Source organism: Ammospiza nelsoni, chromosome 3 (assembly GCF_027579445.1).
Source record: "Ammospiza nelsoni isolate bAmmNel1 chromosome 3, bAmmNel1.pri, whole genome shotgun sequence".
Classification (NCBI taxonomy): domain Eukaryota; kingdom Metazoa; phylum Chordata; class Aves; order Passeriformes; family Passerellidae; genus Ammospiza; species Ammospiza nelsoni.
Window position 1 is genome coordinate 11,422,019 of NC_080635.1, and position 15,926 is coordinate 11,437,944.

General features: G+C 35.8%; 1 protein-coding gene across 14 annotated transcripts in view; it reads left to right on the forward strand.

The window, feature by feature from the left end:
• NRXN1 (neurexin 1) overlaps window positions 1–15,926 on the forward strand; it is a 682,260-nt gene that overhangs the window by 292,631 nt on the left and 373,703 nt on the right. For 8 of the 14 annotated variants that reach the window (XM_059468828.1, XM_059468830.1, XM_059468835.1 and 5 more), the window contains one exon: window positions 912–938. The exons of the other annotated variants lie outside the window; for them this stretch is intronic. In XM_059468828.1, the coding sequence (XP_059324811.1) occupies window positions 912–938 (27 nt within the window). The remainder of the gene's footprint in view (window positions 1–911; window positions 939–15,926) is intronic. 14 annotated transcript variants of the gene reach the window in all.

The following is a 15,926-nucleotide window of genomic DNA, read 5'->3' on the forward strand; positions in this document are numbered from 1 at the left end:
AAGTAGTGTGGTGTAGGGTTTGGGGTTTGGTTTTCTTTTTTTTTTTTGTTTAATAATGAATATAGGTAGCTCAGGAGAAGGTCATGCACAAATCAGGTTAATCACTTTATGTACAAAACAAAAAACGCCACCCTCTGCCTACTTCTATAGTTTATGAAAGTCAATGAAAAGTAAATAAATCCATGTCCTAATAATATTGTTTCTTCCTCCAACACCCCCTTTTATTTTTCCTTTCTCTTTTTTATTTATTTGGTTTTTTTTAGTCAGGCAAGAAAATAATCTTAAAATAGAAAAGGATTCTCTTCCTTCTCTAATAAGTGTTTATAAACACGTGGGTTTTTTTCTCTGTATCAATATAACTTTAAAGTAGTCACTGTTCATATCTAAGGTTTAGACATTAAGGACATGCAAACCCACAGGCCCTTGTTTCTGGCCTGGGTGATGAGCTCTGTGTGTCAATCCCTAGCTTGTGAAGACGAGCCTTTGAGGTTATACTATCCACAAGTTGTCCAAGGTGTCTGATTGTGGCCTGGCCTGCTCTATGACCCATTGTGACGGAGCACTTTCTAATTGCACTGAGACAAATTACCTGTTCTTTCACAGATGGGGAGAAAGTTGCAGCCTGCCTCAGTTAAGCATCTTTGACTTTTAATCCTGACTTTTTCACTTAGATTTTTGTCACCATGTAGCTTTGTTTGAAATTGGCCATTTTTTACCCTATTTGTCGTTTCTATTGGTAAAGACTTCTCGCAGTATATCTGGGTTATAACACCACGTAAAGACTGATGACATGGAGTGGCCATATTTGCATGTGTCTGTCCCCGGAAGGGTGGACTGTGATTTTATTGGATGTCTGCAGCTATTACCTTGAAGGATAAATTTTCATTTTTCATCTATTCTTCCCCATCTAGACTGTATCAGGATTAACTGTAATTCCAGTAAGTGCCTATTCAAACTTTTTAAAATGTTATTCCACCATTGTAAAATATGCAAACTAGAATGACAGAGATTGTGGAGAGCTTGCAAGCATTTGATAATTTATTAATGAAATGTGATTATTAATTATCATTGTGTAAAAAGTCATCATATACTTTAGCACTTGTTTTTTGTCCTTCCCACAGGATATAACATTACCTAGAATATTAAAAAGGAAGCATCCTACAGGTTGTAAACAAGCCTAGAGGAAATGGTGCCTGTAGCACTGTGTTATTCTAGAGAGGCTATTTTATATTTACAGTATCCGTAGAATTTTTTAACCAGCATTTGTGATAAGCTGTTACACTTTCCCCCCCCATGCCTTCATTCTAATTTTCCTGACATTTTGCCTTCAACTTGTCGTTAGATTGTTGGAACATAACAGTTTTTACTACAAAAATTTCTATTTTACAATCCCCCTAGACAATTACCTGTATTTACCAGCTGGTTATAGTGCAATTTGGTTTTGCGAAATCTTTGATTTATGGAAATGTGATACATTGCAATAAGGGCATTATTTAAGTCTAAGAATGACCATATTTCTATGATGATTTTTTACACTCTAATTATGTTAAAAATCCTTGAATTGAACAATTTTTCTCTGTGATATGCATGTTTATGAAACAGAGGGAAACATTTGCCAGATGAATGGACTAAATTTTAACTTCTCTGATATTATTTGGATTAAGAGGCTATATTCTGAAAGGAGAAAAAGGACTGTGATTTTATTTTGAGTCTATGGAATTCCTGAATGGTGTCAACAAAATTATTGATAGTAAGTATGGTAGATTTGAGTTTTGGGTTGTTTTTCTGTTTCCCTTCCTAACAGGTTTTGCAGGCCAGAGGACTGGCTTTATGAAAATAGAAAAAAAAAAAAAAAAGCTAAACAACAAACTGCACAGGTTTAATTTGTAGTTGGTAAGAGTTAAAATATATTAACATAACATTCCTTAATAGTTTTATAACCCATAAAGAAAAACAAGGATCTGAACTTATTCTTAATGTGTCATTTTCTAATAGATTTTTTAATAATAATTTTTACAGGACAAAAATATAGCATTTGTATTAAAAAGCAGAAAAATTTCCTGAGGCAAGTGTTTAATTTAACCTGTTGAGACTTCAATACAATAAAGGAAATGCTTGTAATCACCAAGGTATAAAGATATTGTCCTCAGATTAAAAAGAAAATAATAAGAAAATAAAAAATTCTCACTTGCTAAAATGTATAAAATAATGAAAAATCTCAGAAGCATTTTCTTGGTCTGCCATGGGACACTATTGTTTTCTATTAATGAAATCTCAATTAAAATAAAACAAGTGTAGAATAAGCAGATTTTTGGGCAGAACTGTAATGAGAGTGTCTGCCTTTGGTAAATACCTTTTTTTTTCCTAGGAAAAGCAATATTGTTTTTTTTTCTTAACTTCCTTAATAAAATCAGAAAATCCATCTGAAAATAGTTACTAACATAAGGAAACCACCCAGAAATGAAGCCACAATATAACAGGTGTTTTAATTTTTTAATCTCTTTTGGATTAAATGATGTGTCAAAGGTAAATTAGATGGTTTCTAGGTTTCATTTTTAAGCAAGATTTGGATCAAAAGAGAATCTGCAAACACAAATAAGCCTCCAATTAGAGGACTGCAAAGACAAGCAATGTATCTGCTGGATTGGATTAACACTTATAAATTCTTGGTCTCATTCAGAAGCAACATAACCTCTCTACATAATATCCTTGGTATAAAATACTCATAAGTTATTTTTCTTTACAGTTTGTTTATAGTGGTTTTGTTGCTAGAAATGAACTTGGGTGATTAGTTCCATCTCCCTGTGGTGCTTGTGTGTGCTCAGCAGGGTTTTGTGAGCTTTCAGTATGGTAAGTACCACAATGCTTTCTTGTCTGCACTGGAGATTTTCAGCAACCAGATGTTTAATGAGCAATTTCTATATCCTGATTTTTAGATTATGGAGAATTATTGCTCCAAGCAGTCCTTAAAAATGCTTATTAGAAAATATAATGGGGTTTAGTGGGACACACTTTGTTTCAAAGCAACAGCATCCAGAACTGGAGTATTGAGTTGCTAAACACTGTGATAGTTGAGTGCCTCTCTTCTTTCTGCTGAGAGCTGGATATGTAGCAATCCTCATTTTAGATTGATAGTAAATCTGGTTTTCAAGTTTGAAAAACTTTTTTTTCCATTTCCTATTTCTGTTACTTAGGAATTAGTCCTGTTAATTAACCTCAGTGTTGGGACTGAGAGTTATGTGTTATAAGTAGCCTGGTAGTAGAGGTAAGGTCAGGATGAAGGCATCTGGTTTGAATTTGGAGAGACAATTAAAAAAGAAAAATCCAAAAACTTAAGCTGAACATCAACAAGCTTGAGAGAAGAAAAAGGAAAATGTGAATGTAAGCACCTTCTCCTGCTGTGAGCTGTAAACCCAGGGATTAAAATACTGCACCTCTTCTTCCTCTCACTTTCTCCTGAAGCCTGTCTTCTGCTCACTGCAGATCAAATGGATAAGTGTTGCCTGACAGAGCCAAGATAATGGCAGCAACTTTTTCTACGCTTGGTCATCCCTTCACCTTTAGCTGATGTCCTGTCTTGCAGAACAGATGGCATTTTGGAGTCTTCCTTGTTTGGAGGACAGAATGTTTTAAAAAAAATTTAAAGTGTTCATGAGATATCAGATCACTACTGAACTTGTGTTTCATTAACAATGCGTGGCATGCTAAATATTTTGTGCTGGTTTAGAAGATTGGTATGCCCATAAAATCATACATCACTGGAAATTCTGCCTCATGTCAGTCAGAAAATGCCATTACTGAAATGCTGGGTTTGTACATCCTTAAACAACTTCATTGTGTTCTTCAGAGCTACAAGTTTGTGAAATTAAATTGTCTGTTAGGCAGTGAATTAAATGGTCCTTTTAAATTGCAGGTACATGTAGGTCAGTGCTGGGGCTGACACCAGGAGAAAGGGAAAAACTTATTTGAGGAACAGAAATAGCTGCTGTGGTTTCCTTATTAGTGCTCATAGGGGTGAGGACCTCATTTAAAAATAAGACTGCAGTGAATTCTGTTGTTTTAAATAATATGAATGTAACAGTATTTTTTGGCATTAATCATTCTAAAAATAGAAAAATAAGTTAACAGCTGTAGAAGTCGTCTACATTATACACAGAATTGATAAACTGATCCTTAAAAATTGCCTAAGAATAAATTATATAAAAATATATATAAAATCCCCAAAATATTTCTTCCTTTCAATGAAGGAAGGAATTGTTACCCTTTCATTGCAAACTGTCAAGCATAAATTACTAATAGCTGTGAATCCTGTTGAACTGAATGGGATTTTTCCCTAGTATTTCTTAGAGACAAACTTCATCCCAATAAAATTTCCATTGCAGTTCAGTAACAGTTTCTGAATGACTTGTGAACAAAAAAGAGATGTGATTTTCATATTTTCATAGTTTTTCAAAATTTTCATGTTTTTCACTGTCTTAACTTTAAAGGCTACAATCTTGACTTAAATTAAATTTCTGGGGTTTTTTTTGGTTTTTTTTTTTGTTTTGTTTTTTTGTGATTTTTTTGTTTTGTTTTGTTTTTTTCCAGTTTTAATGATTCCAAAATATTAGTATCTGTAAAAATCCAGGTAGCTATAAAGGCTGCTGTTTTTAATATTCAATATGTTTTTGTCACAGACATCTGCAGTCTTACACATTATTTCATCTTTTGGGCTGTGAGTGCTTTATTACTATTATTTTACTGCTATCATTTCTGGAAATAAATTTTGTATATTTTTGTATGAGTTAGCCAAGTAGGATTGATGGGGTTTTTTTTATTAATTGATACATTATGCCACTAATAATGTTAATTGGTAAATAGCTGGCTCTCATTTCCCAGTCTGATACTTTTGTTCAGTATGAAAAAATACAGGGCACATTTTTGAATGGTGCTGTGAATGGTTGCTCAGCTTGTGGCACACAGTGCAGGGGAGATTTAGGTCAGTTTTCTAGTACACAGGTTTGCTTCTGTAGGCAATAATTCAGAGCAGTGGCACTGAGCTCAGTTATGCTCAAATGCAGGACTGTCAGGAGCAATGATTATGAACTGCAGGATGTCAGGGAGCAGAGAGTCCCATGGTAGTAAATGTGTACACAATTCCCCAGGGAATGAGTGAACCAGGTTTGCAAGTTTGTTATCTACCTCTGTAAATTAGGAAGAGTTTCCTGGGCTTGGAAAGTTTTCAGTTTGTTTTTCCAGCAAAGTGCTCCTTCAGTGGTTGTATTTACATGCACCCCTCGTTCTTGTGTCTATCTAGTTATTCATCCATTCTCCATATAATTTATTGTTCCTCTCATTTTATTTTCTCATGGCATTTCAATTCTCTGCTCTTCTCTGTAGCCCTTAATCTCTTTTTCCTTGTTTTGTATGCTCATCCTTTTAAAATTTCCTATTCTGCAGATGTGCACATTACAGATGATTAAGTTATTTTATTTGGAAACATCTGTTACTGAAGCATTTCTTTCTTGTCAAAGTATCCTACAAATCCAGGGTATGACAAGGAGCTTTGTCAGATTATTGGTAAATAAGAAGAGAATTGTATCTATTAAAGAACCAGCAATGGTGTTCAATTGCATTGTATTCTCAATGTGCACATGAATTTTAAGCAGCAGAAAATCTTACATCAAGGCTATACATCTTTTTGAACTACTGCCTGTAAAACTGCATTTTATTACAAAATCTTCCAATGAAAAAAAATCTTGTTTATTTCACATCTTCAGCTGCTCTTAGGGACATTCCTAAATCTTCTGTGATAAGCAAATCATTAATACATTTCCATGTATTAACTTCCTACTATGGTAAAAAAGAATTATTGAAATATATTACTTGCAATTTTTTTTTTTCTGTTGTTGGCAGTAGAAAATCATTAAAATGATTCAATTTTGTAGCTCCACCCAAAATGTAAGATTTTGTATTTGGCCTGTTTTCTTGCAGAGTGCTTATGAATTGCATGAGTTTTGATCTTTCCCTCATTAAGTGTGGCTGACAGCCTGGCAAAAACATGTAAAAGAGTTTTACCATAGAGGACATGCAGCAAATCAGCAGGGTGCTTTCTCTGCAAGTTCAGTCAAGAACTTCCCTCTATTTGCAGCACAAAGTTTGAAATAATTATAAATAATTCTTTTAAAACTTTGCCTATACTTTGCAGATTTAGAACAGGAAGTCATTGGATTCCTACTCATTCAGCAATAACAGTTTAAAGGCCTCTTTTCATATAATTTCCTGAAAAACAGGATCTGCTGCTAGGCAACAAAAATGAAAACATACCTGGTCCTATTCAGTCAAATTCTGATTACAGTCTCCTAGTTGCTAATAGATAGCATGGCAAAAATGGGAAAACTGCTGCTTTACTCAGAGACTCTCACTGCAGCCCTCAGTCCAGAAGCTGCAGAGACCATCCTGTCTTGTTCCAGTCTCTGTGTTTGCAGCAAAGGTTGAAAGCATCTCAGCTTGGGAAGAGAGCTCAGGTTTGGAAGCAAAAGAGCTTGCCTGTATGGGCTGAAGTCATTAAGGGATAGCACATAATTTATTCTGTACACCCACAGCAGCCACTTGTGAGAGATGCCTGTAATTTCTCTTTCTCTGTTAAATATAGAGTGGAAAGAAGTGGTTCTGCACAGGTTATACCCTGTGAGCCCAACACATTAATTGGCTCACTGGGGCAGAGATTGCAAAGCCATCCACCTCTTCCTGCAGTCTGCTTGCCCACCTGCTCTGGACAAAAGTAGTGGCTGAGTGGCTGATTCTTGAATGGTAGGAGAGTAAAGTGAAACCAGCAGGGCCACTTCTGGTCCTTTTTCAAAAGATTGCAAATCATTCTTTGGTTTTTGTGTTGCAGAATTTCATCTATCTCTAAAAAAAAACCCTCCCATTTGCTTTAAAAATTGTGTTCTTCTGTCTTCATGTCTGCTGGTCCTCCTCTTGCATTGCTTTTCTGCCAGCACATAAGATTCAAGTGTCTATGTGATGAATTTGACTAAAGTGATCCATTAACAAAATTGCTAATTTTGACTTGCTGCAGTTTTCTGACACCTGTTGTAAAATAAAACAGGAAGAGGGGGAGGCAGGATGTTGCAGGGACAGTAGAAAAGCAACCTCCAGTAGAAAGAGTGCATTGCTTTTTTCAGCAACACAGATTTCTGCTGACCCAAAATGAATTCATCTGGCCTACATCTAAGCAACAACATCCTGGAAAAGTACGTGTTATGTACAGAAAGGAAGAAAGATCACTTCTTGAGCTGTGGAATGCTTAATCTATATCAATTAAGGAATTGATATTTCAGATAGCTGAAGGGAAATGCTGGAAAAGGTTTCTGAGTAAATGTGTGCACCTTCCGTTATGTACATCACAATTATTAGGTTTATCAAACAAGCTGGATGTTGAACCTAGGAAATTTTAGGGAGTTTCATCATGAGGAAAAGCCATTGAACCTCACAAAGTGGATATGTATTAGGAGGTGCCAACTGAGGGGATGCTGTGCTTTTGGGCCGTTCATATAAGGTAATAAAGGTCTGAAATAAATTTTATTTTATGGCTTTTTGGGAAATTTAACATTGATATAATTTGGCTTGAGGGAGAGCTCTGAGAATGAAATAATGAAGTCACATTGGGCTTTCAAGAATGAGTTCTCTCAGTGAGTGACTGAGAAAATAGTCTTAAGATATACTGATTTCTCATCTCAAGCCTATGTTTTAGTTAGCACAGGAATTTTGCCGGGAAATGCTCAAGTTATCTAAAAAGCTTCCATTTTTATCCAGTTGTAGTTGCTAAGAAATCTTGAACTAATAAAGAGAATAAGAAAACTTGAATCAACTAGCTTATTATGAAGAAATCTTAAAAAGTCTTGCACATACAATTTTTCAAAGCCAGTGGTGAAGCCCTTGCCTGAATCTGCTTAGCTGGTGCATGGGAGACAATCACATTAACAGCAAAAAAGCTCAAACCTTTATAAAATTGAAAATAAAGCCTTTATATATCCTGGCTGACCATTTAAGAGTCTATGATGATATTTCCTTACTCCCTGACAAAGCTTTCAGGGTTGGCTGCTGGGGACTGAGGGCTTTGGTCCATCAGTGCTTTCAGCCTACATGAAGGGCAGCAATAAAATTTATTTATGTGCTGCATTCTACTTGTTCCATATAAAATTTTATCTATGTTTGTTCTTCCTTAGCTAACAGAGGAGCAAATTGTCATTAGTCTCCTGGCAGGCTGTCAGTAAAATATTATTTCAAGTTCTCTTACTAGAAAACAGATGGTTTTTTGTGTGCATGCTTCTTTCCTGTCTTTTCACCTCTTCATCCATATTGCTTTTGTCTTTTTAAATCACACATTCTACTCGTGGTACTTTAAAGATAAACCTGGTTTTACAGGGTCCTCACTAATCAAACATTTACATTACAATAATAACATAACTGTGGCTTTCTCAAGGCACAGTGGTGTGCTCTGCAATGGCAACAGTAAAAGCTTAAACAGAAAGCTATTTGTGTAAATTTGAAAATTAGTTGCCCTAACTGGTGGTGAAAAATCATTAGTTTAACATTCAGGTAAAGACTATTTTAGCACTCCTACTTGATTTTTTTTCAGAAACTCCTTTAAGATTGCTGAGAATAGACTTTCCATTGGTGATATTTCAGCGTATACTTTAATTTTTGCTATCCTAGATGTAGATAGCTGTCAGTTTGGTGGGTATACGAGGCTGTGTGAGTCAGGGCCACAGTGTGGTTATGTACCAGTGGGCTCTGAGCTCTGGAATGCTGCCAAAGTTCCACAAGCAAAGCCCAGGGGAACAGCCTGAATTGGGCTGGAGTTGTTCCCTCTGATCTCTGAACGGGGAGCAGGAGATCCTCTAAAACACTCAACATGACAAGGGGACTCTTGGAGGGTAGGAAAGCAGAGATTGCTGCAAGCGTGGAGCCTCTCATGTTACCAACAGGGACAAAGCGGCCTCCAGGATGTGCTGGATCTGTAAGAATAGGCTGTCTTGAATTAATCAATCCTGATTTATATGCAAGGGAGCTATGTGTGTCTAGCTCATACCGGTCCTGGCAAATCTTTCATAAAAGGATTTTTCAGAAGAAGTAGACTAGGCCTCTTAAATATTTTAATGGGAAGAAGCACTTGAAAGTAAGTTTTTCATGTATAGCAGGTTCTAAATTTCTCTTATTTTACTTTTATGTTTTCTTCCTTTAGCTTTTGAGAAGCAAGATGGCTTAATCATATTTCAGGTCTGGTGATTTAAATTATCCTCACAATTTTTTTTCCATGACAGAAAGTGGGTGTTACAGACAAATCTTGCAGGGATAATAAGGAATCCTGTTCTAATCAGTAATAGCAAAGGAATTGAATAATATTTTCTTCTGGAGAAGAATATATAAAAGCTAATGTAATGTCACTCATATTGGTGAACTGGGCTGCCATGGCAGTCATTGCACAGTGAAGCTCTGCTCCTACCTGTTCTCACAGGAATCTCTCCTGTCATATTCATGAGTGACTGAAGATGAGCCCTGAGATGATATTATTTGCAAATGCAAGGGGATTATTTAAGAAAATCAAATGAAATGCCATGCTTGAGGAATTTTCTGAGGGGCTCCAAAATGCTGAATGACTGGTTAAGTGGTAGGTGGAATTAAACAGCAATACACACGAGGTGATTCATGCTAGAAAAAAGTCACCTTAATTATGCCAGCTCAGAAATGGAGTGTGGTGGCGCTGAGCTGAGGAAATTGTGCAGCCATTGTAAATAGCTCTCATAAAACAGTTCAGTGCTCAAAGTGACCAGGAATCCCAGTGGATGGGAGGAGCTGTGGGCAGAGGGGGTAAGACCAGAAGAGAAAGCAGCATTGTACTGTTATGCAGTCATGGTTTATCCCCTTCCTGAGCACTCCATGTGTGTTCAGTTCCCATTCCTCATGATTAACTTAAATGGGGAAAACAGGGAGGATTACAAGTATGGATTAGCTTTCCTACACGGGGCAGCTAGACATGCTAGGAAAAGAACAAATACCTGAGAGAATATGAATGCATTTTTATAAATATATGATTATACAGCCATAAGAAGCAGCAGGATTTTTTTAAATGAAATAGAAATGATTTTTTTAAATGAAATAGAAATACATCAAGGGCTTTCTGAGATAAAGCAGTTTCTGCAGCTCCAGAAATCCCAACCATGGCCATTACTGGAAGCTGTGACTGTATTAGAGTAGTGATTACTGCAGAGCAGTTCTGCTTTTCTGTGCTGCTCTTGAAGGCACAGTGCTGAACTAGCTGGTCTTATGTGCCATTTCCCAGCTTAATTTGCAACTTCTTTCCCTAATTATTTCATCACTAGTTTATACCCTGTATTGAGAGCAACAGGAAATTGCTAGTGAAAGTAATCACAGACTCAGAGAAACATTGGGCTGAAAAAAATTATAAATCTATCATCAACTGGGTTGTATACAGTCATTCTAAACTTTGCAATCAGATTCCATGAAAATTAGAGTGTTAAGGCACAGATGGCAGCAGATGACACAAGCCAATATTTCAACAATTTCTCAAAAAACCTTCTTGATTAACTGACAAATCAAGTCAAATTAGGGTAAGCCATTAATTAAGATGACTCTTTTATATTCACTAGGCATTGTGAATTTATTTTTTTTTTAGTTAGTAATAACAACTTTCTGGCCAGAAATTTTGGTCTGTAGCTCCTTAAAAAAGAAATTCATTGCTGGCATTCAGTATTAAGAAAAAATAATGAGTTGATGGTGTTTCTAAATTTATAAACAGATTAAAAATACCATCAGACTTCATGTAAAAACACCTTTTTTTTCCTTTTTCTGATTTTGTTTCTTAGGACATTGTTTCTAAGATATAATGCTCTTGAGAGGAATATTTATTAATATGTTTGCAGAAAACATTTAGAAGTGCTTATAAATTTAAATTCTATGGAGAAATACTCCAGTCTTTCTATTTTAATACTACAGTCTGAAGACTTATTTTCAGGGAATGGAAAATTAGTTGGTTATTTTATTCCAAAAAAATCTGTGTTAAAAGATATTAAAATCATCAATAGCTTAGTTCAGAAAGCATTTAAATCTATTAAGTTAGTGAATAGGTTTTTTTCCAAAAACAAAGCCATAGTAATTCAGTGGTGCTGTGTTATCTCAAGAACTTTTCAAGGAAAACCAGCCAAATTGCCATCTCTCTGCAGTGGATACTGCTTTTCTGATCAGCACAACACACGCTCAAAGCTGTCATTCTGTCCTGATATACACTTGTAAGGAACTCATCATAGAATAAGTGTTTGTGATTATTTTTTTAATAGGATGGACATGCATTTTGCGGGGAAAGGGGAAACAGAGTCCAAGAAAGTGAAATTGGAATGGGGTGTCTGGTTCTCCCTAGCACAGCCAGTGAGCATTGCAGCAGGTCTGGCATATGTTGAGGGGAATTGCCAAGTTTCTGTCTGTCCCTCTCATATTAATAGATACTACTTCTAAATGATCAAAAAAAGTGCAACTAATTTCAGTGAGAGTCAGATTTGATCCTATTTCTCAGCTTTGTCTGATGAGGAGAGCCAAGCTGCTTAGGAAATGTATGGCTCCCTCTTCTTCAATCAAAGAGAGAAAAAATGAAAAGGGTGCCAAACTAAAATCTTGCATAAATCAAAATTATTTTGATGCATTTCTATATTTGTTCTGCTGGAAGTCTGGAATAAATCCCTGGTAAGGAATTATCTTACTCCTTCAGCACTAAGATCAGGGAAATCTGGTTATAGACAGTAGAGACCAGCACATGGGCATGGAGCTTTTGTCCTTTTCATGTGTAGCACAGAAATTGAGTTGTCCACCAATTTGCACAAATACAAGTTCACAGAATCTGGTTTCTGAGTCATCTGTGGCGTTTTGTTGGCCCCTCCTTTACTGTACCTGCAAAAATCCTTTGTGTAAGTATGTAATAGTTTTACTAATGGCTCCCTGGCTGTTTCAGAAAGGCGCCTCATTTATCCTTGCTTCACTCCTCTGCAGCAAGGCAGCATTTCGTAAGTTCAGTCTTGACGAAGGAGCCTAGCAAGCCCTCAGCTACAACATTATTCTTCATTAATGTTATAAGAACAGTAATTCATTTCTCAATGTGCTTTTTTTGAAGACCTGATAACATTAAAAACATCTACCCAGTTCATGTCACTGATGAGCAGTTACTTATATTAAAAGCACTTACTCTGTATCTAGCACATTTTGCATTTATGTCTATTAAAATGCATGAAACATCTATCATAACATTTTAAGCACTCTGTAGCTTATTACTGGAACCACATAACTGCTTCCTTATTATCTCTTCTTGACAATAACTTTAATGAATTATATTCAGGTAGCTGTTGAAATTTCCATCCAAGCACATTACTTTTTTGGATGACATGTCAAGAGGTTAACTTATGCTCCCTTCCAGCTGATTTCTAGGCCTCAATCCATCAGACAAGTCACTTCAAAGGAGATGTTGCTCTGTTGAGCTGAGACATCGAGATGAAGTTGGCTTTGTGAGATGCAGTCCCCTTTGGGAAGTCTGCAAGGAATTCTTCAGCAGTTACTTGTCTAGGCAGTCTTGAAGCAACAAGACACAAGATGAAGACCAAGACATGGAATGAGAAAAATCAATTAAAGGAAAAAGGGAGCTGTGGTTCATGTAGCTTATATTAATTCTTTGGTATTATTTCTCATTCATTTTACATTCTATGAGATTTTCCTCCAGGGAGTGAAGTTCATGTATGTAGAAATAAAATATCATTAGTTAACAGTTCCTCTCTGACTCTTCACATTAAGGCATTTCTCAGTAGTAGTAAAATCTGTCTGGAAAAGAAAGCTCAAATAGGTAAGTCAACAATTCCATCTTTCACTTACATGCCATGAACTGTTTATATATGACTTGTGGAGATTGGATCAGAAGTGAAAAATAGCAACCATGCTCGCTGCCATTGAAGGAGTTACAGTTTTACCAAAATTTAAGAACCACTGTTGAATATTGGAGAAAATTGCCTGCTGAACTTTTGTTGTGGTTGCTGGTATACTTTGAACTGTCTCTGCAGTTTTTGCTGTGTAACATTTCAGCAGCTTGAAAACAAGTGTGCTGTCTCCTGGGAGTCAAGGACCACAACGTTTGCTCTGGAGGGAAGAAGCTTTTTGGCATCTCCAGCTAGCAGGAGACAGCTGCCACCACCACTGACATGATACAAGGCCTTAGGAACCCAGCTGAGGAGCTAATTGGCTGTGAATAAGAGCAGCACTGCCCCTGAAAGTCAGCAACACGGATTCTTGATTCCCTAAAATTGCCATAAATCAAGATACAAGGCACACCTTAAGAAAGTGCAAGTAGGCACTTCTGTCAAGAAGCTTACTTGTTTTGTTACATAAAAAATTGTCACTTGCTGATGCTGAGCACGGCCCGAAAGAGATGATAAATGGCACAAGAGCACTGGAGAGATTCTCTCAATGTTAGAAACAATTCCATGTACTAAAGCTATGCTTTTCTACTCAGGCATGCAAGAGTATACCCATCAAATTCAGTGGAGGCTGATCATAGAGTAGGGATCAACCTTTGTATTCATCCATTTGTGATTTCTGAAAACAATCTGAAATGTCTATTTTAGTCCTCCTTCCTTGACTCATGTCTGCCTAGAAGTATCCAAGAATAAGCAGTGTCAAGAAATTGTTCTTTTTGATCCATAATGATTATAAAAATGTTTTAAAACAGTTAAACAATCAATAATAATAAACCTTTAAACATTATTATCATTATTCTTAATTAGGCAAAATGTTATAATTCAGCATTTAAATTACAAAAAAAAAAAAAAAGGATATGAGTGTGAGATTTAGTTGTAACTATTTTATAACCACTGTTTTTGGGATGAAGACACCTGTGAATTAAGAGGAGCCTATTCTTAAAATAAAGTCACAGTCCAAATTCTCTTCCTTTCTATGCCAGTTAGTTTCCAATCTGCTTATTCTTAAGAACATTGTGCAAGATATAACGGTAAAGGAAAATATCTAAATGGGTTTTTTTTCTGTTATGTTAATTTAGCTAAACATAAAGATAATTTTTTCTATAAAAAGGTAAATTATGGATAAGCATACTTAAGTTGTGCTTTCTTATATTTTAAAATGTAATGAGTTTTGACAGCCATGGTTTTGATATAAATGGGCACAGTCAATATCAATGTCAGAAAGGCTAATGTGGCAAAGCTGTTGCTTCTTTTTTTTTTTCCTGCTGTCACTTGTAATCTAGCCAATATACAACAAATATTCCAATTCTCTCAGTGAAAAAAAAATGAAATAATCAAAGGTGTGCCTACTTTTTCTACAAAGATTGCTGTAAGTTAGGTTATTTTTACTTCACTGGTGTAAGTGGAAAGAAGTAGCACAGGTTCTTCAGGCTCCTAAGGGTTCTTGGAGATCTGCTTGATGCATCTGTTGCCTGGAGCACATTTGGCTCTCAGTCTTATTTTTTTTATCAGCTGAATGACATGGATTAAGGTCCACATTATAAAAGTTATTCAGATAGCCATCTTACTGTGAAATCCTTCTTCCAATCTTCCAGATCTCTTGGGCTCAGAGGAGGCAGGAAAATTCCCCTGGAAGCTCAGGGCACCTTATTTGAGCAGTAACTTGTAGAGATGCTGTCTAAGGAAATGGAGATTGTCAGGCGTAGCACAGTCCATTATTTTGAAAACTTAGTGGAATGTTCTTCCTGCTCCTAGAAATCCATGACAAGAAGTATGTCTTTCTGTCTCTGTGCTTTTTAAGGTTTGGGTCTTTTGGTTTGGTAGTCAAGACCAGAATAATGAGTCTGCTGAAGTAAAAATCAACCCTTCTCAGGAAAGGAGAAACTTAACTTCAATTTGTATTAGCATTGCTGTTTTCCCCTACTTTAAGCCACATCTCACAAATCAGTAGTATTGATAAAACTCTGAATTTATACAGAAATAATGAATATTAGAGATTCTGCCTGCCATTAAAGTAACATCTGAATAATGAATATTTGCTTTTTTAAAAATTGAATTTTTAATATTGCTTTAAATTGGGGTTCAATGTTAGTTTTAGTACTATTTTACATAGGAGTTCCTAAGTTCCCACATAATTTTTCATTATTTCTGATCCTATTCTTTTTATAGAGGGGAGAAAAATTAATAATAACTCTAGATGAATTAGTCACTCTTTTCTCCAGCAGTTTTGCAAAGTTTTTTTTTTTAATAAGACCTAAAAAGAATTTTCCATTGAAACCAGCTTTCATAATTAGAAAGCTCAGCGTAATTCAAAAATCCTGCATGGGAGAATTCCAGACTTTTTAAGGGATTAAAATTTCGCATTTTCTTTTTCATGCAATATGCAAGCTTATGGTGGATGATATTTTTAAAAAAATCAGTTATTAAATGGGATAGAAGGCTTGTGAAATTGCTGCTTTCCTAATGTACAGCAGTAGCTTAGGTAGAATGGAATCAAAGGTATTGAAAGTGTTTTAAGTTTGACAAAATGCTCAAACATATTCAGCTTAAAGTCTGTGGAATTTTTCATTACTGCAGCCATGTCAAGTTAATGTGAAAAAAAATTAAGAATTACTAAAGCCACACAAGTAGTTTGTGGAATTGAATCTGCTGAATTCCAACTCACATTGGTAAGTCTCGAGTGCATTTTAAAAAATCTAGCCTGATTCAAGGCAGGATATGACCTTATAGTGTGATTTTAAAGCTGCAAAGTCTTTGGAAGTGCACATTTCTTTACCTGCAGTAAATACAGAGTACATAACCTTGCACTCCAGTTTTCTTTAAATTAGCACAGGACTGCCAGGTATTGAAAGTTCACGCTCACCTCACCTACAGCAAAGTCAATTGCCAGGTTCACCGTGATTTCTGAAAATG